At 31.9% G+C, this 26,259-nt stretch overlaps 1 protein-coding gene across 6 annotated transcripts; it reads right to left on the reverse strand.

The window, feature by feature from the left end:
* Nucleotides 1–205: 205 nt before the first annotated feature.
* LOC132714569 (PDZ domain-containing protein 7-like) lies at nt 206–20,896 on the reverse strand. Of its 6 annotated transcripts, none has more exons than XM_060697456.1 (19): nt 20,493–20,896; nt 18,133–18,309; nt 17,251–17,425; nt 16,431–16,619; nt 16,091–16,238; nt 15,442–15,514; nt 13,975–15,168; nt 12,328–12,429; nt 11,951–11,983; nt 11,277–11,419; nt 8,264–8,355; nt 7,541–7,698; nt 5,185–5,235; nt 4,889–5,029; nt 3,649–3,788; nt 2,801–2,892; nt 1,241–1,326; nt 838–935; nt 206–418 (listed from the first exon to the last, which is right to left on the reverse strand). In XM_060697456.1, the coding sequence occupies exons 1-19, from the start codon at nt 20,851–20,853 to the stop codon at nt 269–271; spliced, it is 3,603 nt and encodes a 1,200-aa protein (XP_060553439.1). In that variant the 5' UTR covers nt 20,854–20,896; the 3' UTR covers nt 206–268. The 6 variants fall into 6 exon arrangements, with proteins under 6 accessions (XP_060553439.1, XP_060553445.1, XP_060553441.1 ...); XM_060697462.1 differs by lacking the exon at nt 20,493–20,896 and adding an exon at nt 19,904–20,089; XM_060697458.1 differs by lacking the exon at nt 12,328–12,429.
* Between the last annotated feature and the right edge of the window lie 5,363 nt (nt 20,897–26,259).

The following is a 26,259-nucleotide window of genomic DNA, read 5'->3' on the forward strand; positions in this document are numbered from 1 at the left end:
TACATTTGTAGAGCATAAATTGTAAGTATTATAGAATACAGGGTTGATGTGTACTATATTTGCAGAGCTTTATATCGTAATGTATTATTGAATTCAAGGTTGTTGTGTACTACATTTGTAGATCTTTATATTGTATGTATTATTGAGTGTAGTAATTTGTAGATTGTATAAATTATTGAAAACATATAACGATCAACCAAATCTATGTTGTTGATATTTATTTAGATCAAACGAAGAAAAATACAAAGAAAACGAAGGCAGCCGTATATCAAAAGTTTGTACTGTTCGGTTTACGGAGTACAAGTTTCATGCTAACATGTTGCTTGTCCACATATGATGTATCTATTATAGCACAGACCTCCTCTAGTGACAAGCCAGCAACTTTATGTCTGTCTACAGCGAGTATAGCCATACCAACCTGAAAACCGGTTATTTAAGTTAGAGAATACCATGGCAATAATCACATTAACACATCACGCTGCAAACATTTTAATTTTGACAGTTTTTTCACTGATAAGTATCTATACTTATTTTTATTTTGCAAAAGGAACAGAGATAGATATGTCTAAATATGAAAGGCATATATTTATAATGTTAGATACAAAACAAACTTAATCATTATTTATTCAATTGCATGTTTTTTTATCTAAGCATTTGCACATGCTACAAAAGATTTGCCAACTATCACTTGCAACTATACAGAGCCAAGCAAGCCGCATCATTAATGTGATCAGACCAGTTACTACACTGTTGGCTGATTGAATTTAGCATTTTGATAATAGTATTAGTTCCATAGTCAAGGCATACAAATTTAGCCGGTTATGTGTTAAGGAGTACCTGTATATCGCAATCATCATTAGCAGCCCCATCTGGGTGTATTTTATGTATCTTCACCTCTGTCACGCCTCCAACCATTTCCTCAACAAAGTCAATACCTGACATTAACCAAGTGAATGAACAAAGTTAGTGTTAGTAACAGAATATCAGATCACTTGAGACTCAATTTAATACGCTTATCTAATAAAAGTGAGTTATTTCAAATGGATAAAATGTAATTAATTTTTGAAAAGCATTACAGGTATCATTTCTGAGCACAAATAGGTGATATACTTTATCATATAAATACAATTTTTAGAACATATAAATGTGTTAGATGTTTAAAAATTTGTGTTTTAGATAATTATTAATGTTTATATTTTGATTTTTTTGAGCATCATATGAATAAAAGGTGACTTAATACCGATAGATTTTTTAGTTTTTGAAAGATGAACTATGACACTTCCTGGGGGTTTCTCGACTTCACCAGATCCATGAGATCCACTATCACTGAAACATACAAATAACATTACAGTACATACAAAATGTGTAGAACAAGAAAATTAAGTTATGATTGAGTAACATTGTAAAGTTAACTGTATGATAAGGAAAACTTGCTAAAGAACACTTTAAAGCAACCATTTTCTGATAAACAATTAACATCGTAACCCCCCCCCCCCCGGAAAATGGTCGGAACTTTCACTTTTGAATTAGTAAAATCTCCGTCTTGCGGGTGAAAACTATAGTTGTTAGGTTGTATTCTTAAATACCAATAAACTATTTACTCTGTACAGGTAATCTAATAGTTATGACCATACCATGGCCATGACTTACTGGTATGTAGATTGTATCTCCCTTTAATTCATGAATTGTATATTTTAATTATTTTTATATCAAATTCTATAATTATCTTTTCATCAACAATATATCCTTCCAGTGATTTATACTTATTATAATAATTATTTATCAATGTAATAATCAAATCGATACATTATTTTTATGATTATAAGTATAACATTCTAATATTAATTGTGGATAAGAATCATCTATTTCTTGCAAATGATAAAATGGTTGTTATGGGTAACACGATGTTGTAGATAACTCTGACAGCGTCTGATTTTGAAGTCCTCTAAACGAGGATCACACATGTAACAAATCAGTAGGAATTTGTCAAATTTTGTATTTTATGTACGAAACAGCAAGAATACCGAGATCTATATATTACGAAATAAAATTCAATGTGAAAAAAGAAGAAAAAAGGTTGTATCCTTGTAAATAAAACCAGTGCAATTTCGGTTCAGATGAACGGAAACAATTGGACAGTAAAACAAGACACACTTTCCAGGTTATGATTTTATCTCCCACACATTACTTGACGCGGACAATTTGGGTTTTACAAATGATTGGAGTATAGAACTTTCTAAACTTTACTAATATAGACAATGAATAAAGAGAATAATATATTTGCAGTCTAACAGAAATTTGATAAATGGAAACAAGAAATAAAGTTGACAATGACATCTATTGTCTAGCATAGTAAGTGGCACACATTTATATGGATTAGCTTTACCGTAAGTGGCACATATTTACATGGATTAGCTGTAAAGTAAGTGGCACATATTTACATGGATTAGCTTTACGTAAGCGGTACATATTTACGTGGATAAGCTGTAAAGTAAGTGGCACATATTTCCATGGGTTAGCTGTACCGTAAGCGGCACATATTTACATGGATTAGCTGTAAAGTAAGTGGCATATATTATCATGGATTAGCTTTACGTAAGCGGTACATATTTACGTGGATAAGCTGTAAAGTAAGTGGCACATATTTCCATGGGTTAGCTGTACCGTAAGCGGCACATATTTACATGGATTAGCTGTACCGTAAGCGGCACATATTTACATGGATTAGCTGTACCGAACATTCTATAAACTTTTTTTATTTAACAAAACCGTGACACGTGTCAAGTAAACGAACACCTACCTGAAAGCAGCTATACAAGAACCTTCTTCTAAATGTTCAAGGTCAAGGTATTGAAATTCGTCTAGTGCTGATTTTTCTTCTGTTATACGTCCCTACAAGTAACAAATGCATACACAATACTAGTGAGTCCAAAATTTTAAGTGGAAAATTTTCTTCCAGATTTTTGTTTGTAACTAATAGAGCTTCGGTTCGATTCCTTTTCCTGATTTTGAACTCTCCAATTTGATCTATTTATACAATTGTAAAGGAAAGGTGGCATTTTAGTAATTATAACATTATATATATTAGATTAAGTTTACATTTTTTTGAAATTTAGAGCATAGCTGGAATAAATGCATTCAATGTTTTGTATTGAGAAATAAAGCATCTAAAAATTTTATCCACGTCCGCTCATACAGGTCAGAAACCGTAGATTGGATTTTCGCCTCATAATGCGAAAGCTAGACACGATTAGTGGGTATATTATCGTGCCTTCGACTTTTCAGTGGCGAAGACACAAAGACACGAAATGGCAGAAATCAGCCACCATAAGTAATGATTTTGGCGGTAATTGATAATGTCAGCAGTCTCCCGAATATCTTTATAATATAAAGGCACGTGAGTTATATTGCACGCCTGATATTCATGCATTTAAATATACTTATTCAAAACACGTCTATTTGTATTTTATTCTAATTTTCAACACTATTAATCAGTTTACATTTCTTAACTATACCGTGTGTCAAGTCACATCTGACACGCGTTTAGTTAGTTTACATTTGGTATACTCAATTCACAATTGGCACATTTGATCAAACCAATTTTATGCAATGTTTGTTAAATAATTGATTAACTAAGACATGTCTCACCTGCCGTTGCGGGGATGTGAATCTTTTCGGTGAAGTTAGTTTCACTTTAGATTCTTCTACATTTTCCTTCATTACACTAACGACATCTCTCTGTTTGTTTGATCGAGCCATTGTCTTGATATGAAAATGTCCATCTTCCGCTATATCACCGATAAACCAACATATCTTATATGTATACATGATATAAATTAATCAAGTTTATATATCTACCAAAGAATGTGTACATTTTATATACCAGAAAAGAACTTGATTAAAATTTGCAGCTGTTTATATATAGAAATACTTATTGATCTAAGACTTAAACATAACATATTACTTTAAAAGAAATGAAAATCATATGACTTTAGAACTTGTTTTTTCATTTCAAATGGGACTTTCTTTAAATACACAAACTTTATGGTGACAATATACAAATTTGTATTTGTTTTAATTTTATATTGACATTTTGTTTTCTTATTGTACATCATACTGAATTATGCAATAGATTTAATGTTGATTTGAATGTGTCATGCTTTTGATTGTCTCTTGTGTTGAAAAATAAGATCTATATAAAAAATACAGTTACAAAAAGACATGTATAATAAAGGATATTTAAAATCCATGCTCCGAAATGTAAAAAATAACAAACATATTTTTCAAAACGTTAAAAATTTAATACACAAAAATCTTTAAAAAATGATAAGTATATTCTTTATCAGCTGAAACAAAAGTTTAAAATCAATAAAGATGAGAAAATGCACTATTCTGTTTTTTTTCTTAAGGCTTTGAATGGGCAATTATAACCCAAATATAATAGATATGCAATTCCCATATTTAAAATTATAATATTTGAATTTAATTCAAACTTGTTTTATATAAATAATCAGATCAGGTAAACTGTCTTAGACATTTAAACTTAGTGCGTCTCTTACTTGATAACTCGACACCAGAATTGACAAAACACGATTGGATAAATATATGCATTAATTAAGAAATAGCTTGGCCAGGCACATCTTTGCAATATTATGTAGTTTCATTTTAGATAAAAATGTTTGCCATATTTGACGTCATATCATGACGTCATGCGAGATATGCAACGGCATTACTTCAAATAATTCTTTATCAGTAATTTTTGAGTTGTCGCACTCAGATATATTTGAAACACCTATTCGCCTCTATACTTATAACTAGATTCGTGATTGTTTAACATGTTTAACTGTTCGATATAAATAAAGAACTAGATACGACTGCTAATTCTTACAATTTAAGCCATTTTGGTGCTGAATGGAAAGCGGCTCTGTAAACCGGATGTGTCTCTGCTTGCGTTGCACATGCGCATTGCTTCTAGTGATTCTAGCTTTACGTTTTATATTGTTACCCTTAATATATTTCCTATTTGATACTGTAAAGAATTAAGGAAAACAGTGATAATATCAAAACATGCAAGGGCGGAAGTGGTTTGAAACAGGGAATTTCAGACGACAAATATTAAAGACGACGACAACGACAACAAAAACAACGACAGCAACAACAATAGACAGACAAGACGTAATATACCTTCACCAGAATGGAGGCTTATATCGGCACTTTGAACTTCGGATGGTGTTTCTGGATGCAAAGCAAAGTAATTTCAATATTAGCATGAGAAATTGTGCTACAGAAAAAGATTATCAGCCAAATAACAGGCATTATCTCATCTTTATTTAAATGAATATAAAAGCATGATTATTACAATTTTAATAAAAAGTGTTTTTGTTTTTTCATTAAAAATGTTCAGTTAGTGTAGACAAACAGAATCACTTCAATAACATAGTTCCATTTTCAATATCACTTTGGCTCTATAACTCATGAATATGATATAATGAATATGATATAATGTAATAGAAACTGTTTACATGTCTTTCAAAAGCGTCGAAATATTTGGCGCACTGGTTGCTATGCTATTTTGAAACTGATGACATTGAATATTGGTTATATTAAAAATAAACAACATAAAAATTCATATGGAATAGTTCAGAATATTACACAACTTTATACAATCACTACAAAAAAGATGATGTTAACGCGTTCAATTAAAACAAAAGGTTATCTGAAACAACTTGTAGTTTAAGTACTTCTGGATCACTCGAAACATATATTTGTTTTCATGCAACTCAACTTTTTAAAACTGCATATCTACACAGGAAAAATAAAATCATATCATTTTGTTTTTATTATCGAGTTATGATGAAAAACTGAAAATGATTCTGATTGCATTACTGTATGATTTATTGTACGAAATATGATACGATTTTATCTAAACATGATAAATTAAGACATTTATTTACGATTAAATAAGTACTTTATAATTATTACATTGCCATAACGATAAATCATAGAGATTGGTTGTTTTTTGCGTGTCATTTATATACAGGATATTTGTTTAGTTCAGTGTAAGATCGGAATATATTTCGATCTTACACTAAACTAAACTTATTTTCTTTTTATTATTTGCAAAGAAACGTTTCAAAAGATACTAAATAAAAAGCGCGCCAAATAATAATTCTTGTTTGTGTACAATGTACTTGTCTTATTATATTGAAAATGTGTCTTGATTATTGAACAATTTTGTAAAAAATGTCATTTATTTTAACTTTATAAAAAGATGTAAGATGCTGAATCCAAAAATCCAGATGATTTAAGTGAAATAAAAAGTTACAACATAGAAATTTATCAAAATTGTCTGGCAATCATTGAATTTTTTCTTCTCTCTTTTATTGATAAGAAAAAGGTTTGCATTTGAAAATTGAGCTACGAATATTTTTGTGTGTATCACATGTTAGTGTTAAAAGTAACAGGCTTTGTCAATCCTTTTGTCAACGTTATACATATCTTATATTTATCTGTTTCACTATGTATTAATAATAAATGAATCGCTAATTTCAGAAGTTTTATAGTCAATGAAATGTCAATTATACTTGTTATATTCATGTATTTTGCCCGGTGGATTAGTTTTGGCATTAGTGATTATTAAATGACAGTAAAGACGTCTTCAGTACATCTCCATACAAACATTTTGGGGAAAATATCGAGGGAAATCTTATTATCAGGAATTCGTATCCACCGTCAGAGCACTCACATAGACAGAGAGCTAGATCGATCGACAAATCTAGTAAGTAAATTGTATAAAAGATAGGCAATTATTACAGACGGTGTCATGTAAAGGCTCCAAGAAAGAACAATAGTCTGAGATGAAATCAATGCAGACAGAATTGTTCTTCTATGAGATAGTAATGTAAAATATTAAAGCAAATCGCGGCAACTGTTTAGTGTTGGCATAATGTTTATTCTTATTTTAAAATCTAAAACATAAATAATATTTTAAAATGATCAAAGAAATTTAGTGTATCACTTCAGAAAATACCATATTTCTACCGCCCTTCCGCCTACGCCAAAAACACAGTTTATAAAGTAAATAAATCATTACAAACTTTAAGTGACCAAACAAAAGTACGAATGTATAAATAAATAAAGGGACAGAAGAACAGGCGAACGAACGGACGTTCTACCACTACAGACGGGAGGACGTAGTGGCGGATTATTTGGTATTTCTTTATTTCCTTCTAAGGTGCATTATTTCAGACAAGAGGGGGTACCTGAGAAGAACCACATAATTATAATCCGTAAACAATCCCGATAGTATTCCCACACCTACATGAACAATGCAAGTCACTGTTTTTTTTTCCTTTAGAGTTATCTAACAAATGAAATCATTACTTGAGATCACATTATCTAACATTTTGTTGCAGACAACATAGAAACCTGTATAAATGTATTAAATGGTTTATATATACGAAAGGAAATGACATATCCATGACATTACTGCTGTCTGCAGACGACCACATAATATACTATATAAAGAGAGGTACTATACCTATCTCAGTCGTAATAAGTTTTCTTCGTGGTTTTTTCTGTGGTTTGTGGTTCAGTGGAAGATGTAGTTTCATAGATAATTTCTGGTAAGCTTCCTCTATCTCAAAATGGTTCACCATGTTGTCAAACTGACCTTTGTCATGTGAATAAATAACTCCTCTACAAATTCAGAAATTTGTTGATTTAATTAGATACACTAAGATGCTTTGTGTTTTAAAATACATTTATAAAATATGCATATTCAAAATCAGATTCCAAGTTATTTATGGCTTGAATTTAGCGTATAAAATGGAATGAACCTGATGTGTAAAATAGGTACATATCTCGACTGAAAATTTGTTACATTTTATGCCATTTCTTCAAGATTCATTAATCTTTGTTTTTATATACAGCCACTCTAACGGATACATGTATATGTTATTTTGTTATATATTTTCATACAGAGTTGTTCTATATTTAGACATTGTAGAATACATTGACACAGACAGACAAAGCAATGAATAACAACTGTTCCTTTTGTCATTAATTGTATACTATTGAAGACGGTTTGCTATGAAGCTATTTCCATTTACCTTCCCCATGGACATGCTGGTCTGCTATGGTGGCATGGGTAGATTCAATTTCCCACCAGCATTGTAAAGGTTTACGTCAAGTTAACGACTTGAAGATAAACAGTTTAGAATGTGTGTATATGGATCTTAAAGAATTCATTTTAAGTTTTCACCTGACATCCTTGATTAAGGTTAACTTCTCTGGATCATCAAGTATTTCTAACAAAACTTCCACAAGTCTTCCTAGTTCGTGACTTTGATGATACTGAAACGTAGGCAATCATATAATATATATATAAAACATTTATAAAAGAAGAAGGAATTAAAATACAGTAAAAATCCTCAATTGAGATCACCATTGAGACTGGACCAAAGTGGTCTTAATTGCGGGGTGGTCTAAATTGTGGATATTCTTATCATTGTTTACATACTTTATGACCATGGTCCAGTTTAGTCAAAATGTATGAACAAATAAAATGTATCCAACCTGCCAATGCAATATAAAAGTATGTTATAATATAAAATATGATGGGAAGAAAATATATTTCTGAAGAAATTTGATATAAAATTCTCTTTTGTCTGATTTCAATATTAATTATTATATGATGTACATAATTCACCCATCAAATAAGAAATTAATTCTTCGCTTAGAGAAACATTAAACCACTCTAAAATGTACTTCCTTACCTTAGTTCATATAATAACAATTTTAATCGAGATTTGTAATGTATGGAAACATGTTTAAATGAATTCGTTATAAATAAATGAACAATTTTAATCACGAGTTAAGATATATTGAAAAGAAAAATTGAAATAAATGAAATCGCTATAAAGTTACAAAAAATTTAAACCATTTTGTGTGATATATTGAACAAAAAAAATGAAATCGCTATAAATTCAATTTTCACAATTATAAACTAGTCTACATGTATATGGAGAAAGAGAAATACAATTGCAATTTATTCACGATTTTTGACATATTTGATAAGTTTATTAAAAATTAAACTAATAATGTTGGTTAAATGTTGTTTTAACATTAGGAACATTTTAATTAATGATATATATATATTATACTAAACATGCCCTATGAAAAGATAGAGAACTTAAAGAAGAGAGACTTATTGTATAATTACATTACTAAGATAAACACTGGGGTAAATAAATCATTCAATATTACTTCAAAACTGGTCTGATTATTTATTAAATAGCGGGAAACACATATTTATATTATATTTTTATGAAATTACATTGACTTGTTTCTCTTGTGAGTTAATATACTTATCAGCTCATCACTATAAATACTGTGTGTTCTTTTTAAAAATTCATTCTCTTTGCATTATATAGATAAAATAAAATTTTTCTTCCGATTCCCCTGAATCATGTTTTGTAGTGAGCTGTAGTATGAACTAGAAAATCGTGTTGCTTAACATAAATCTAGCTTTACCATTATCCATTACCGCCATTACTCCGCCTTACCCTGGGGAATTAAACCTAAACATCCATCTCTGTATAGCCTTAATTATGAAAATAATAGGTCCTCTATCTAATATAAATTTAACATGAACCGCACGTTCAACTTTTGAGTATTCCCTTAACGGCTTAACAAATGAATTACAAATTTTATAAGCTATATAGTTCACTGGTGTGCTAGCTTTGAAAATTTAATATCTGTACATGAAAGGCGCATAGTGCTATACATAATAGCCATTTTTGAAATATTATCTTGATGTCGTATTGATTAAAATATTACCGGGGAAATTATATACATGTATTAGAGCTATAACACATGACTGAAATAGTTCTAGTAAAATAATAATGATATACGCAATAGGGATTTAAAGTTAACCCCAATTTTAAGATAAATTCGTCATTTCCTAGCCAGTTAAACTGTTGAGGAAGAACTGAATGAGATCTTTTACATTAAATTTTGCACATAACTGTATATTTATTTTAGAACAACAAACAATCCGGAAATTAAAGTCAAGTAAAATCAAAGCACAGAAGGTGCTGAATTTGTTTGGGTCTCAGAATGTCAGAAAGGTGAAGGTTGTGAGATTATAAACCAATTTGTTTTTGTATAGTGCCACCAATGCTGTTTCCAGTGTTATAACTGTAGTAAATTGGCTATAAGGGTAATTGGAACACTGATATTCAATTCAATGTTTATTTGGCTTTAACAATTAAAATAAGTTTGCCTTATCCGGGATTTGAACTCCAGATTTAACTATGTCGTTGATAAAAAACCGGGGAAATTTATAATGTATTAGAGATAACAGCTGAAAGTTAGTAAAATAATATATGCTAATTAGGGATTTGTTAACCCATTAATTAATTTCATGGTTTTGTTTGTTTGTTTGTTTCATTTTTACGTAAACCTGTTGATTAACACTGATGTACATAATCATGAAGCTTAATATAAGCATGTTTATCTGTAAAGAATAACACAATATTAGAAATCTTCGACCAATCGGAAACTATTTTTTCTTCCCCGAGAATGGCTTATAAATTAATGCGCCTGTCATTTGACAATCTTTACGCAGTGATTTCCCCTTAATTTTCCGGCGATAGTAATTTGGACTACTTTCGGTATTTGCAAATAAGCACATCAGGGTCTGAAATTTCGCTACCATTATTTGTTTGGTCTGACGACCCAAACAAATAAAAACCAGGGTCTGAAATTTCGCTACCATTATTTGTTTGGTCTGACGACCCAAACAAATAAAAACCAATAATCACTAATTATGAGAGAAAATGTGTTAAGAATGGTTAAGGAGCCAAAGTGAAGATAGTTTACTTATAAACGCATTCCGTGGTGAAACAAACTCACTTTTATTTTAAATGGTAGTAACTATGCACGATCATTTTTGCAAGAGAAAATAAGGAGAAATCACATTAAATGTGACACCGATCAAATCAGATCGACTGGTACTGACAAGGGATGGCCCGGTGCTGTCAGGACCTTGTTTGCTTACAAGATACACTCCTGTCGTCGCCAGCTGGCGAGAATCTTGAAAAGGTATACGAGTATTTAACTGCTAGCTGTTAAATCTTAGTATAAAGTTGCAACGAGTTAAACTGGCTCAGAAAATTTAAATTCTAAAGCTAACTGAATTGATTAGATAAAACAAAAGTGGAAAAGTTAAACGCTTAAAAGTAAGCTTGATTGTGTAGTTAAAAAGTAATTACTGATTTAATATGTCTTTTCACAGTTTTAAACTCGTCTTCAGTGAGGAGTTTTTCTGCGGCTTCTTCTAACATAGCCATATTTACACTATCTATCTTCTCCGATGTCCATTCGTGTGTTAGTCCTGTAGAGTATGCTGGAATATCTGAAAGTATTATATCTCTTGGTTATTCACATGGGTATACCTACACTGATAAATAATCTGTATGTAAATATACCAGCGTTGTTTATTCGCGAAACATTCGAAGACATTTTTTTCGTGAAGAATTTACATTCAGTTTTTAGAATTTTCAGATTTTAAGAAATTTCAGATAGTATTTCTAAAAATTCTAAAAACTGTAAAAAATATCTAAGAAATGACATTGAAACAAAATGATTATTTAGTTTTATTGATATTAAGACGTGTATCTTCTTACATACTAGATCAACCGATACACTTGGAAAATGTACACATCATAATGAACAGATTCACTAAAAATTACAATGTATATCGAAAATAAGTATTTTCTTAGCCAGATTTCTTAGTCAAATTTCAGTTACTTTGCTCAATAAAAAAATCACATTCAGCGAAAACTGATTGAACACATTATCTTAAAGTTTGCAAACAAGTTATAAATCTAGTTTTGATATATCCATCGAAAGTATTACGTTTTCTATTTAGTTTTGAAAAAAATACCTGTTGACTGCATTACACTTGAATCTTCTTTTTCTGAAATAAAAAAAAAACCCTGTGATATGACGTCTATACAATTAGGAATATTGTGTAAGTATACTGGTGTAACATGTATATCAAATAATTGCAGTTTATTTAATGTCGCTAAAGTAGAATTCAATTTGATAATTTGTCTACATTGTGAGGGAAATGGTGGCTAATTTAGGTGTTTTCTAGTCAACCAAAGTATTGTTGGTTCGATGCGTTCCACGACCATGGTTCCTAATATGATCATCATGATCGCGATATCGACCATTGATAAAATATATTCAAACTCACAGAAACTAAACTGTCATACATATGTTCATTATGGTCTAAAATATACTAAAAGACAAAAATACTTGAATGTCGTGGAGATCGCAACCGAAGACTTCCTTTAATTTTATTCTTTAATGACTTCCACTTTCCTTTTTTTCTGACACTTCCACTGTAGACACTGGTGTCTGTAATACAGTTTGAACATATGATATTGGTTTGTTAAATGATTGTATTTATTCATTTCATGTTGATCCTTAAAATACAACGTTTTGATTTTATCTTTTACTAAAAAAAAATCGATTTTGAAATCAGTAATTATCTCGAAATATATGTTCTTTTCTCAAATAAAAGTGGCGTTCATTTTCAGTTTAAATTAAACACGTGCGAAATAATCATCACATATAGTATATAAATCATATTTCTCGCCCGTGGCGTCAAGTTTGTATACACAATAAATAACATCTCAATTCAGTTTGTTCAATAAGAAATAGATCTACATGTATTAGTATATATTTCATACTCTGAGAAAAGTCTACATTAAACACTATAATTGCATGTTAAGTTTTTAAATCTTTAAAGTACATGTATACAATATGAAAGATAAGTTAACAGAAGAATCGACCTAGAAACTACATAATACGTAAAAAAAATTTTTTGTAATTACATGTTTAACTGCCACTGGCTGATTTTTACCTGGCCCTTTTTCAATTTTCAGGGTAAATGATCAATTTTAAAACCGAAGTTGCGTATATATTAACAGTATTAACGGGACTCCACAAAGTTTTTTTTGACAGGGACTGGAAATAATTTTTTGAGATTAATGATCAATTTGATGGACGTAGGTCAGGACAAAAAAACATTTCAGATTATTCATTCACTGCGTTTTTTTCCGGAAAAAATTCTTATTATTGAAATGTTGCAAGACTTTGCTAAAAATAGCACAATAATAAGATTATCAATTTATATCTGATTATATTTCTTAAGATACCCTTTGCATATCTTTCTGCTTTAAATGCATCTGCTGATCTGAGAAATTCAATTGTATGCTTTTTAGACTTTTGAACCTTAGTGGAGCTCCTTTAAAGATTTTTTACAGGTTATATGACCCGGTATAAAAGGTTATATAACGTGATTAGCTAGACGTAGGTTATATATCAAATAACTGTTTATACACGGTCAAACCTTAATACTACACTCACAATGGTGTTGGGAAATTGAAAAGTATATAACTCATAAATTTACACTAACCACCAAAAAACAAATACATGTCACAACCATCCAACGAAATCGACGGACATTGCTTTAACTTATATTTATGAGTAAGTGCATAGATGTTATTTGAACAAAAAACAAACTGCATTGTGTTGTGATTTGGGGTAATGTGTAACAAAGTGACACTACAGCTGTACATTCAATGTCTGATGAAGGAAATAATTTTGTTACCATCATTACTAAAGTCGTCTGTAATTATAAAACATTATAACACAATTTAACCATTGTTTTCAACTGCAAACTGTAACACTCACTGACCCAGTCCTCGCGTTGACTTTAGAAAACGTTTTACTCATAAGGAATGGATTCTCAAATAAGTTAGGATTAAATTAAATGGATATTTAATAACATGAATATTCTATGATATGAATATTCATTGACATGAATATTTAATACATGAATATTTATTGGCATGAATATTTAATGAATGGAAAAGGAAAAGTATGAAAGGGACAAACCTCGATCCTCGTTTCTGTCCAAAGTATTCAACTCTTGTAAACCAATATTTGTTTGTCTTTCGTTTAATTCTTTTAGCCTTTTTTCAAGAGCATCTCTGTCCATATTGTTTTCGTCAGGAATGTTTGAGCCGTAATTGTCGTATGAGCTTGACGGAGCGGCTTGAGTTTGTCTAGCCTGAACTGAGAAGATAGCTTCTTCCGTGTTCCTTGTTGGGATAGAATATGGGCTTGTCAAATCATACGAGCCTGCTCCGTGTTCCTCTTCACTGTCACTGTTATGATTATCAGCATAACTCACACTTTTTCGTCTGCTATGTAAGTTTTCCTCTGAATGAACTTTAAACTCCAGACTCGCGAAGTTTTTACTAGTATCACTGCCTTTCGTGCTCTGATTGGAATCAAATATACTCAAAGACGATCCGGTTAAGTTCTTAAAAGAACCGCCACTAAGCCTTCTTATGGTTGAATAAAGCGCACCATCAATACTAGGAGTAACAGAATGAAGATCTTCGTTAGATGAGCTTGGTCTGTTGTCAGTTCCTTTGTAAGATCTTTCAGAAGCAGAATCTTGTTGAGACGACACGTGTGTGACACTTTTGTAAACAGTGTTTACTTCCGATTTTTGTTTTTCTTCATCGGTATGACTTATAACATTTAACCTACTAGTTGAAGCATATCTTTTATCACGCTTGTTTATCTTGGCATAAATCATATCTGGTCTATCATACTCCTTTTGCAAATGGTCATCCATATGATCTTCTATATCATCAGCGTTATCATGATCATCGACAGTATCATAATCAGGTGGAATCTCGGGCTGGTTTGATCGAGTCACTTTATGAATATATGTACGTTTCTTCTTTGTTTTATGAATATGATTTTCTTTGTCAGCATCGTCTTCATCGTTGACGTAAGCTTTGTTTTCACGTCCTATGTCTTCGTCTTGAATATCTTGCGCCCACTGATCCAGATCAATAAGACTATCTGAATCATCGTCAGTGTTCATAAGGTGTATGTTATCATTACTTGATCTACTGGTACCAGCTTTTTGAGGTTGCTGTTCACCTGGAAGGAATATTTCACTATGTATGGCGCTTGGTTTTCTCCTGCTCGAGAATAAGTCTGCAACACTTTCGGCTCGACTCGGAACCTCGTTCTCAACGTGAATGTCTTGTAGACTCATTGTACTCGATCCTTAAATTATAGAACATATTTTGTTCTTACAAATTCAGTTATATCAAATATTTTTGCTGTGAAATAAAATGTCAATTTAAACTAACATGCTTAAATTTAGGTGTTTTTTTTCATCATGTTATTTTTTATACTATAAGTAAATTTAGGTAAAGCCTACAAATATTTTCTTGGTTACTGTTTTAACAGTTCTTTTCTAAGGCTAATCCTCTCTGTTTTGTCAGTTTATCATTTTAGTCAGAAAAATACATCCCTCGTGAGTTTGATATTACAAACCTTGTCTCAAATGTCCATCACTCCATGTGTACTCCGCATATAATTCTTTATACACAGGAAAACGACCCATATCCTTAATAAAATAATAAAAACGCAGTAAAAATTCAAATGTAAATGTATATGCAGTAAAAATGTTAATAAAACGTTTAAAATTACACCGTTTGTCTAAATTAAGAACAGAAGTCTGAAAAGACAGCAGAATAAACGGAAAATATGTTTCAATACAATGAAAAATAAATTTTTCACAGTGAAAATACGGAAACAGGAAAAACGCATATTTTCAAAAATATGTCGTTTATAAGTATAAAATAAACTTCACTTATTAATCACACATAATATGTAAAATATTACATTAATCTTGAAACTTTTTACTTTTTATTTCATTGAAATATTTTGACTCCTCTGGAGACATGTAGCTTTAATATAAAAATACGGTTATAGCGAACACGGTTATAAGGAATTATCGCTTATTAGGAACTCATTTTTAGTCCCAATTTAGTTAAATGTACAGGAAATTACACTTTATAACGAGCTGATCCGTAAATAGATCAAGCATAATAAGTCCTATATTATAAGCGCTTTATTACAAATGCTACACGACAAGTTTTATATTAAAAGTCTCACACGTTAAAACGTATTAAAGTCCTACCCGTAGTGTAAGAATCAGATGTTTCTTTCCTTTTAGGACCTCCACGGCATGTGCATGTGTGATGTTTTCAAATGGAATACCGTTCACATCAATAATCTGGTCTCCAATTCTGACACCATTTTTCTCGGCAGGGCCACCGCGGTCAACTCTGAATAAATACATGATGAATTAAACATAAAATTATGTGTCCCCACCTAGGGGTTGACTTTGATAGTTTGGTATAGCTTGGTATTTCTTGATAAAGATTGGTATTTTATAGCGCAGAGTTTTAATAGTTAAATTCGTTTCTGGGTTAAAATTCAAACAAAAATTATATAACGAAATGCAAAGGCTTACTTACTTTGAAACATATATTCCCAAACCATATTCTCTCCCACCTCTAATATTGAAACCGAGGCCACGGTTAGCCTTCCCGAATTTTAGACTGATCCTTCTTTCTGGAACCTCGACATCTAGTCCACGGATACTGTGGCTGATACCACATTCTTCAAACTCTCCCGATATCAACTTCTTATCATGTATGTCGTACCTGTCATACAAAGTATAAATACCAAACTATATAATGCTCATGAAGTTAGAAGTCTGGCTGCATGGAGAAACACCGGAGTTTGTAGCCTACATATTGGAGATAGTATTTAAGCAGCACGGCTGCATGAAGCCTAGCAACATGGTATTAGTATTTAGCCAGCAAAGATGCCTGTAGCCTAGGCGCATGGAGTAAGTATTTTAGCAGGACAGCTGCCTTAAGTCTAGCAGGCAGCAGCATGAAATTGAAACTTAGAAAAAAGAACAACCAGGTAGAGTAACAGTCTTAAGTATGAGATTCGTAGCCTAGCAGTATGAAGTTGGAAGCATTTCAGTCCACCAATCTAACAGGTTAATGAGTTAGTAACATAGCAGACGCACAACATGGCTACCTAACTTCCTCGCAGCATTAAGCTCTAGTCTAGCTTGCTATAAGCTTTCATGAACTGCATTTAAATCATACTTTATGAGTATAAGAAATATTAGAAGAGGAACTCTTAAAAGCAACCATAAATTTAAATAAAATTCACTTGTTGCAAAAAAAATTCTCCTATTAGTAAAAGGAGATAACCAATATTAAAGTCTGTCATGTAGCTTAAAGAGTCACTTCCCTTTATTTCCAAAAAAAAACTAACCATGATGTTTTTTCTCTTGATAGTCTCCATTCTGGAACTTTCCTGGTCCTCTGAACGACAAGTTTGAGCCGGTTTGAGCCTGTGAGAACCTTGACAGCACTGCTGCTTGCCACTCCACGAAGACTAATATTGTTTGCTTCAAGAATTTTGTCTCCAACCTCTATTCCTGCTTTGCCTGCCAAAAAAAAAGAAGAAGAAAAAATATCAAAGAAATCCTTCTATTGTGATAGATACGGAAATTATTTGACAAATTTTCAACTGTCCAGCCTTTTGGTTTAGTTTCAAGCCACACCAACATAAATAAGGTCATATGGGGATTGACAGCTTTAACAAATACCCCCATGCATTATTTCCGGTACGAGCGGGTACCTGAGAAGAACCACCGACGTTCCTATCATAAAAAATCCAAGGTCCCTGGCAGGATTCGAACCAATGCAGCGACGGGCAATTGATCTGAATGTGTTTCTATTACATTGAAATAAAAAAAAACAGTAGCAATATGTAAAATAATGTACTTAGACGTCGTAGGACGTATGTTTGTCATTTTCAAGGTTTGTAAAAGTTTGGTTCTTTAAACTAGTAATATACCGACCGGAAGTTGATATAACAGGGAACCCTACTTCGACAATAACGCTGTCAAAGCGTGTTTTATTTCGTCAGCTTTGTAGGGCGATTGTCGATTTGTTGCTTTAAAACTAAAAAAATAAAACTAAGAACAAACACATTTATATCCGATTGTATGCATCCTGAGCATTACTGCTATATATCAAACCAGAATTGTGACCGAAACATCAAATATTTTAGACATTTCTAACTTAACTCATCGCCAGACGTTGATCAAATTTAATATACTAAATAAAGATAAATGTTCACAACTTGTACCTGCTGCACTATCATCTTCAATTTCACTGACGTAAATTCCGAGGCCGTGTTCCGAGCCTCCGCGTACACAGAATCCGAGGCTCGGTTCATCTTTCTCTCTGAGAACCGTAAATACCCTCACATCTTTGACGTGTCTACCGCTACCAATTGTACTAGTACTCGCCTCTGATCTGTGATCTACAATGATATGATATATTTTGGTTTCGTTTCAGATTGTCGTACGTAAGTTTTTCACTTAAGAACTGCCTAGATTTGTATGATAATGCTCTTATTTAGTCCATGGTAGTAATTTTTCTTTATACACATGTTTTAGGCTGTGCACTAATAGAGTAATTTAGTTTAACATTGATTGCTGTTTTCTTTTCTTTGCGAATGATAGTGTTTAAATCAAATGTGAGATTAACGGATGCCAAGTTTGAGTTATACACTTGGCAGATTTGAGCACCAACTAGCATATCCTATTTTGGCATTAAAAGCTGCAATAAATATTAATGTAATTTTAAATATAGATATCAACCCCAGTTTGAATTTAAAATGTATTGTTTTATTAACGTTTCGACTTAAAAGTCTTCATCAATTATACATGTTTACACGAAATGACTTCAACGTCATATCAAAATATGACTGTAATAGAAAATGACCAATTTTCATTAATCGTTACACAGTAAAAATGGTTAAACAACTTAAAAACGATGTATGAATTGTATCCGATATTATTACTTAAATACTCGATAGTATCGAATCTGAAATGACGAGAGTCTCCAGTAAGATTTATAGCATTTTAGACTTTAAGAATGTTTTATATGAATAAAATACGATATTCAGATTCACGTTATCACTTGATCAAATATTTACAACTATCTTGGCTATTACTGTTATTATAACATAATGTAAATGTTGTAAATAAATACAGAATAGTTATGTAAAAAAAGTGACGCCATCTGATAAAGGAGACTAAAATATTCAAAGGCAAGTATTAAGTAATACCTTACAAATTGTTTGAGTTATTCATTGAGTTAATGTAGTGTAAAACTGTTTTTCATAGATTTCCGTTTCCAGTTCCAAAACATCTGTCGCATTCGTTCGATCTTATACACTTTCCACATACGTCTTTTTTTTATCTGTCTTTTGTTTATTTTCATCAGAACATAACCGATTAAACATGAAGACAAATGTTTCGTATTCATGGTTACCATAGTTTCATGACGTCGTTTTATCGGGTATGGGGTTTCAGAACAAGACATTTTAAAGCGATGGTCAAAATTGTTAAATGTAACATAATTATGAATCTTACAGGGTTGATATGATCAATACTGCGTTATTGTATTGTACAGATTTAATTGATTTGTTTTAAAACATTTTAATTAGTCCTCACAATTTGACAAGGTTTAAATATGGAACAAGGTGTAGGTGTCTGTTTATTCGAAAAATAGAAACAAAGTCAAAACACGTATTTGTTATGAAATGGTAACTACGAAAGGCCGGTAGGGACATTTTCTCATCATGAATTCATCAATTTACGATTACAACATGTCAGGATTTTATCATTTTATACTTCAGTATTTCACGTATTCACCTTCACAAATTTACGATTTCAACATTTAAATAGCGTAAATGACATATCGCCTTTCATATATATATAACATTGTTAATTTATATCATTCAATTTCAAAAACAACAAAATCGCTATCACTAACACCATCATACCTCTACTTCTACCACCACCATCATCGCCCCCAACAACAAATTTATGAAAAAAATGAGAACATACCAGAAGTGGACGGCTTCTTTTGAACCCTCATACTATATATTCCTTTTGATTAATGAGAGGAAAGCTTAATTTCCGGATGTGTAAATATCATTTCCCCAAAAAGGCAACAACTAACGTTCGCTTTCATTGTTTTCTTGTAATTACGGGTAGGAAGAAAAGTACTAACTCCTCAATTGCTTTAAATAATTGATGAAGGCAAGAATCTTACAGGCTTGATATGATCAATACTGCGTTATTGTATTGTACAGATTTTATTGACAGACTGACATTTATTTCATTCGTATGAACAATGAATCATTCTTTGCTGGACTTAAATGTTATAAGAGCGTTTATATTAATAGCGTTTATGTTCTTTCACTGATAGTCCTGCTCTGCTTTAAATTGGGGCCTAATAGTGAGACTCATAGTCTGGTTAGTATATGTGCTATTGGCCGGGTAATTTATTCATATTGATATTAAAAAGTATTCCCTAAAGTCGTTCGAATTAAAATATGAACTTTGTCGGTAAGTTGCATTTGCCCTTCCCTATTTAAAATATTTACTATTAGTAGTATGTCTTATATAAAGGGGGACGGTACTCTTTACTTACCAGGTATTTGTAAGAGATGACCTTTTCTTTTCCGACGACGACGCCGACGGTGAAATTTCATATGGAATTGAGTTAATTTATCAAATTCATCGAGATGGCCTTGCCAAACAAAATATCTAACATATTTGAGTAGTTCTAATTTTACGTAGGTCCTAAGAAGTAGGTCTAGACCGACGACTAAACGCCTGACGTCACGACGTCGTTGGTAATCCTTTAGAATTTTATATAATATGAGTCTTTCTGGTTTGGAAAATAATATGTGAACCAGTTCGTTAAATTCGCGCATGCGCTGTTTACGTAGAGTAGTTTCGTCGTCATCTTCCACCTCTATAATGACCGTCCCTGTTTCCTGCGTAGTCATTGCTATTTTCACAAGTTTTTATCTTTGTTTTCTTTTTTTTCGATATTAACAAGTAAATATCCGTTGCTACATAAATTTAATCCAATCTGTAACAGACATTTGTTTTGGTATTACTTTGATACAGAGTTTTACAACCATTTAAGTTAGAAAGCCGGACGACCAGTGTATATATCACAATCAATTACACACCATGAGATGTAACAGTTGTTAGTTACCCAACAATGATTACAGATCTACCTGTAAATATGTCTCATCTTAAAACAATGAAAATTCGATAATTTACGTGCAACGTGTTTTATATTCACTACCTCCATATTAGATTGATTGATGTAAATCTATGTATGGCCGCCACATACATGTAAAATATGATGAAGGTAGACCAGATGTTGACAGCACTATTAGTCAGTTTATTGATTCCTACATGGGACGTTTATTTATACAGTCAAACACGAGTCTTAGGCTACCTCGAAATTCAATAAATCTTCCAAAATGTGATACCACGAGGACTATATACCGACATGTAAAGGTCGTAGAGCTCACAATATGTCTTTTGTTTTAATAATGTCAATATATTATGTCATTAATTTGATAAAATATCTATGTGTACAGTTCCTCAATATAATGTTCTTATATTTGTTTTTCCAGTCAGATTTGCTCATTTTCTTGCACTAAAATCGTCCATGGCGACCATAAGTTCGGCGCGTTGATTGGTCAATACCCCCAGGCCCCACCCCCTTACCCACTCTACAACCCTCCTACCTCTCAACTATGTAAACTGCAGTATTTTTCATTTGAAACATGTTTTAATTTTTGGTATATGCTTTTAATTCAATTTCCTTCATTCAACCCCCCTCCCCCCCCCCAAAAAAAATAAAATAAATTAATAAATAAAACAATTGAGACATATATTATTTAGTAAAGGAATGCAACTCGCCGCTCATTTTTCAGCACTCATCTTAATATGAACTCCATAACTCCAACATTTTTTCAGCAATTTTCAAAATTGTGGTACCAAACGGTGGGGTATAGATTACTCTTACAGGAAATAAAGGAAATAAAGCTGTCATTACAATAATTTCAAGTTATAAGAAGATATGTAATCTCGAAGTCACCTCAAGTGTAAGTAGACAGAGACCTGACCGCTAGGTTTTTGTCAAATTACCCGACTAAACATGGTTTTGAGAGGTAGAAGGGTTGTAGAGAGTGGCTGAGTGGTGTGTGTGTGGGGGGGGGGGGGGAGGGGTGGGGCCCGGGGGTAGTGACCAATCAACGCGCCGAACACCATGATTAAGATACGTATTTAAAGACGATTACACACATTGTGCCGAGTCTGTCGCACACTTTCTCTACTCTTATCAAGCAAATATTAAATGAAAACACCAGTGTGACTATGATATATACAAAATACATTTTTAGTAATTTAAAGATGTACAGAGAAATACACTGAAACAAAACTGTGGAATTCATTCCATTTGGCGATAATGTATCCAAGTGATATATCCAGGAAATCTCTTTTAAAAGTCTTTTCCAATGACGTATTATTTAATTTATCAATTGGCATAAAAGAGTAATCCTGGATAGTATGTCCTTGGATATTTAAATGTTCAGAAAGATTTGTAGTTGTTTCAGGACACTGGTTTATATAAAACCTGTAACTATTCATACGTTGAGGACATTTATGTACCCCGAAGAAGTCTGTTCAGTCGTAAAGTTGGTATTCAACAATTTCAACTTCAACTGATGTTGACTACATTTTTAATTTATAATATCTACCCTTATCAGACATTTGTTTTGACTGGAGCGTTTTGCATAAATTAATAGTTCTGTTTACTTGTATTCAGTTCTGCATATTTCAGTTTGTGAAACTCGCATTATTAACTGCATAACTTTGTTTGTAAGTGAAAGTAAACTATTATATTTTCGGTTGATTTGATTCTTTAATTTGCATACTTGATATAGTTCAAATGTCGAATTGTCATTTATATTATTGTGTATTCATTATTATACATATTATTCTTGTAGTATTTGATTCATTTATAACATTAAGGGGTTTACCTATACATGTAGATGTTTTAATTTATTTATAACTGCATTTGAATTATCTATAGCTGTGTTTCATTTATTTAAAACTACTTTTGACTTTTTATAACTGCGTTTCATATATTCAAAGTTGTTTGTTGTATCTATTTATTTATAACTACACATTATTTATCTATAGCTGTATTTGATTTATTTGAAGCTGTATTTGATTCATTTATTCCCTGCGGTCTGGAGACCGCAGGGTATTGGTACGCGTTTAACTTTTGAGGCATGGAGGAGCACGTGACCTGTTTTCGGTACATGGAGGAGCATGTGATCTATAAACCGTACATGATTGGTTAATTGACCTTTTCGAAAACCTGGCTAAATACCGTTTGCCGGTACGTTACGGATTTACCTCTAGGGAATAAGTCAGAATTACACCTAATTAAGAACAAAAAACGATTACGTAAGGTGTCCTTATCGTGCCATTTAGAATGTCGTCCGTCGCGTCTAAGGGTAGACACACGACAATGCGAAGTGACATCGCGACAATGCGAAGCGACGCTCGACAACGCGAAGCGATATGCGACAATGCGAAGCGACGCTCGACAGTGTCAAACGATATGTCGCACTGTCGCCTAGAAATGTCGCGGTAAAAAAGGGCGACATTTAAGAAATGTCGCTTCGCGTTGTCGAGTGTCGCTTCGCATTGTCGAGCGTCGCTTCGCGTTGTCGCGATGTCACTTCGCGTTGTCGCGATGTCTCTTCGCGTTGTCGCATTGTCACTTCGCATTGTCGAGTGTCGAGGTTGGTAGAAGTGCATACCACGACACTCGACAATGCGAAACGACAACGCGACAATGCGATACGACGCTCGACAATGCGAAGTGACACTCGACATCGCGAAGCGACATTTTTAAAATGTCGAGTAAATGTCGCGTTATTTTTATGATTTTTACACCGCGACGCTCAACATTGCGAAGCGACACTCGACAATGCGAAGCGACACTCGACAACGCGAAGCGATACTCGACAACGCGAAGCGACACTCGACAATGCGAAGCGACATTTGGAATAATATCGTATCGCATTGTCGTGCGTCTACCGGTGCTTGGTCAGAATTTACTAACTCACCGACAAACGGTGCGATCATGGAAGGGGTCGCACTAAACTGCTGACGAATTAGCTGACGATATAGATATATAGGAAACTGCTGACCAGTTAAATAAAGAAGGATTATCGGAAAATGCTGACCAGTTACACAAAGAAGGGAAACATTGAAGGTGTGAAGTTATATAAACACGCCGTAGGGGGTAATAAAAAGATGGGAAATTACTTTTATTCTTTTAATTATATTTTTAATTTTTGCATTTATATGACTATGTTTATAAACTAAATTAATATATACATTTAAAGTACCATAATATCATACATTTTAACACGGATTTACATTACTACATGTAATATAAATCCGTGATTTTAAAAGGATATATTAAACAGCTTTTTATACCTCTAAAGATATGCAAAAATTTGAATTAATGTTTTATAAATGATGTTATGAGTTTTATCAAAATCTCTTGTTAGTGATATTTCAATAGAAAAATCTTGTAACGGAAAAAAATGTATTTTCAAAAGCAATAATTGCAATTTGAATTAATATTAAATAAGTCAGCAGTGTTTTAACTTAATTAAATGTCGACAAAATTTTATACAATATATTGATTTTCGTACATTATAAAATGAATTAAAATTTCACGACAAAATATATTTTTTTCTATATTTCTAACTGGTCAGCAGTTTCCCTATATATCTAACTGGTCAGCAGATTCTACTACATGTGTATATGTTTAACTGGTCAGCATTTTCTCGCCTGAATGTGAAAGAGCGTTAAATTTGCTGACCATATAGAATAAGAAGAGTTTTACGGCTTAAATCAATTTGAATTAACATTAAATTGGTCAGCAGTGTTTTTACTTAATTAAATGACGACATGATTTTATATAATATATAAAATTTGCATACATTATAAAATGAGTAACAATTTCACGGCAAAATATATATTTTTCTATATTTCTAACTGGTCAGCAGTTTCCCTATATATCTAACTGGTCAGCAGATTCTACTATATGTTTAACTGGTCAGCATTTTCTCGCCTGAATGTAAAGAGCGTTAAATTTGCTGACCATATAGAATAAGAAGACTTTTACGGCTTAAATCAATTTGAAATAATATTAAATTGGTCAGCAGTGTTTTTACTTAATTAAATGTCGACATAATTTTATAAAATATATTGAATTTGCATACATTATAAAATGAATTACAATTTCACGGCAAAATATATTTTTCTCTATATATCTAACTGGTCAGCAGTTTCCCTATATATCTAACTGGTCAGCAGATTCTACTATATGTTTAACTGGTCAGCATTTTCTCGCCTGAATGTAAAGAGCGTTAAATTTGCTGACCATATAGAATAAGAGAGTTTTACGGCTTAAATCAATTTGAATTAACATTAAATTGGTCAGCAGTGTTTTTACTTAATTAAATGTCGACATTATTTTATAAAATATATTAAATTTGCATAATGAGTAACAATTTCGTAGCATTTAAATATATTTTTCTCTATATATCTAACTTTTCAGCAGATTCTACAATATGGTCAGCATTTTAATAACATATTTTTGACTGTTTATTGTATTTTGTCATAGATAAATCAAGAATGACACGTCGCGTGTGAAATCGATTTTAATACGACCTTGGGGCATATCGATCTCGATAAATTATCAGTTTAATGGATATCTGTGGAAACATGTTGTTTATAATGTAATAAAAGCTTATTAACTATAACAATTAGCACATTATTAATTTTTGTTCAATATTACTTATACAATTATACGAACAACAAATAAGGAAACAGAAATCACTTTATTTCATATTTGCACTAAATACGACATAATAATTATATTTTGTTAAAATATACATTACGTATATGTACATGTATATATTTTAACCTATGATGCATAGTTTTATACATACTTGAAACAAATTATGATTTTTCGTACATCATATTTTGACTACATTTTTAAAATTTTAACCAATATATAACACATAGAAGAAAATTCATTAAGGTACTTAAATAAAATATTATATCAAAATAAATTGAGAAATATACAGTATATATCAATTGAATTTTTTATAATTAATATGTATCATTTGTAATATTGACATCTTGAAAAAACATTTTATCAAGTATTTCTCGACCTCGCCTGTAATATCACCAACGGCAATTTGACACCTTCATTGTTTTCCCTTCTTTATCTTAGTGGTCAGCAGTTTTCGATAATCCTTCTTTGTTTAACTGGTCAGCAGTTTCCTATATATTCT

The sequence above is a fragment of the Ruditapes philippinarum genome, unplaced genomic scaffold, assembly GCF_026571515.1.
Source record: "Ruditapes philippinarum isolate M1 unplaced genomic scaffold, ASM2657151v2 ctg18_1_1_1_1, whole genome shotgun sequence".
Lineage (NCBI taxonomy): Eukaryota > Metazoa > Mollusca > Bivalvia > Venerida > Veneridae > Ruditapes > Ruditapes philippinarum.

Excerpts from the sequence above, each read along its gene's own strand:
- LOC132714569 (XM_060697456.1), bottom strand. The coding sequence starts at position 20,853 with ATGACTACGCAGGAAACAGGGACGGTCATTATAGAGGTGGAAGATGAC. Across the intron at positions 5,236-7,540 it reads ACTTATTACGACTGAGATAG|AAACACCATCCGAAGTTCAA; the intron begins GTATAGTACCTC and ends CTTTGCATCCAG. Across the intron at positions 5,030-5,184 it reads AAGCCTCCATTCTGGTGAAG|TATCAAATAGGAAATATATT; the intron begins GTATATTACGTC and ends AATTCTTTACAG.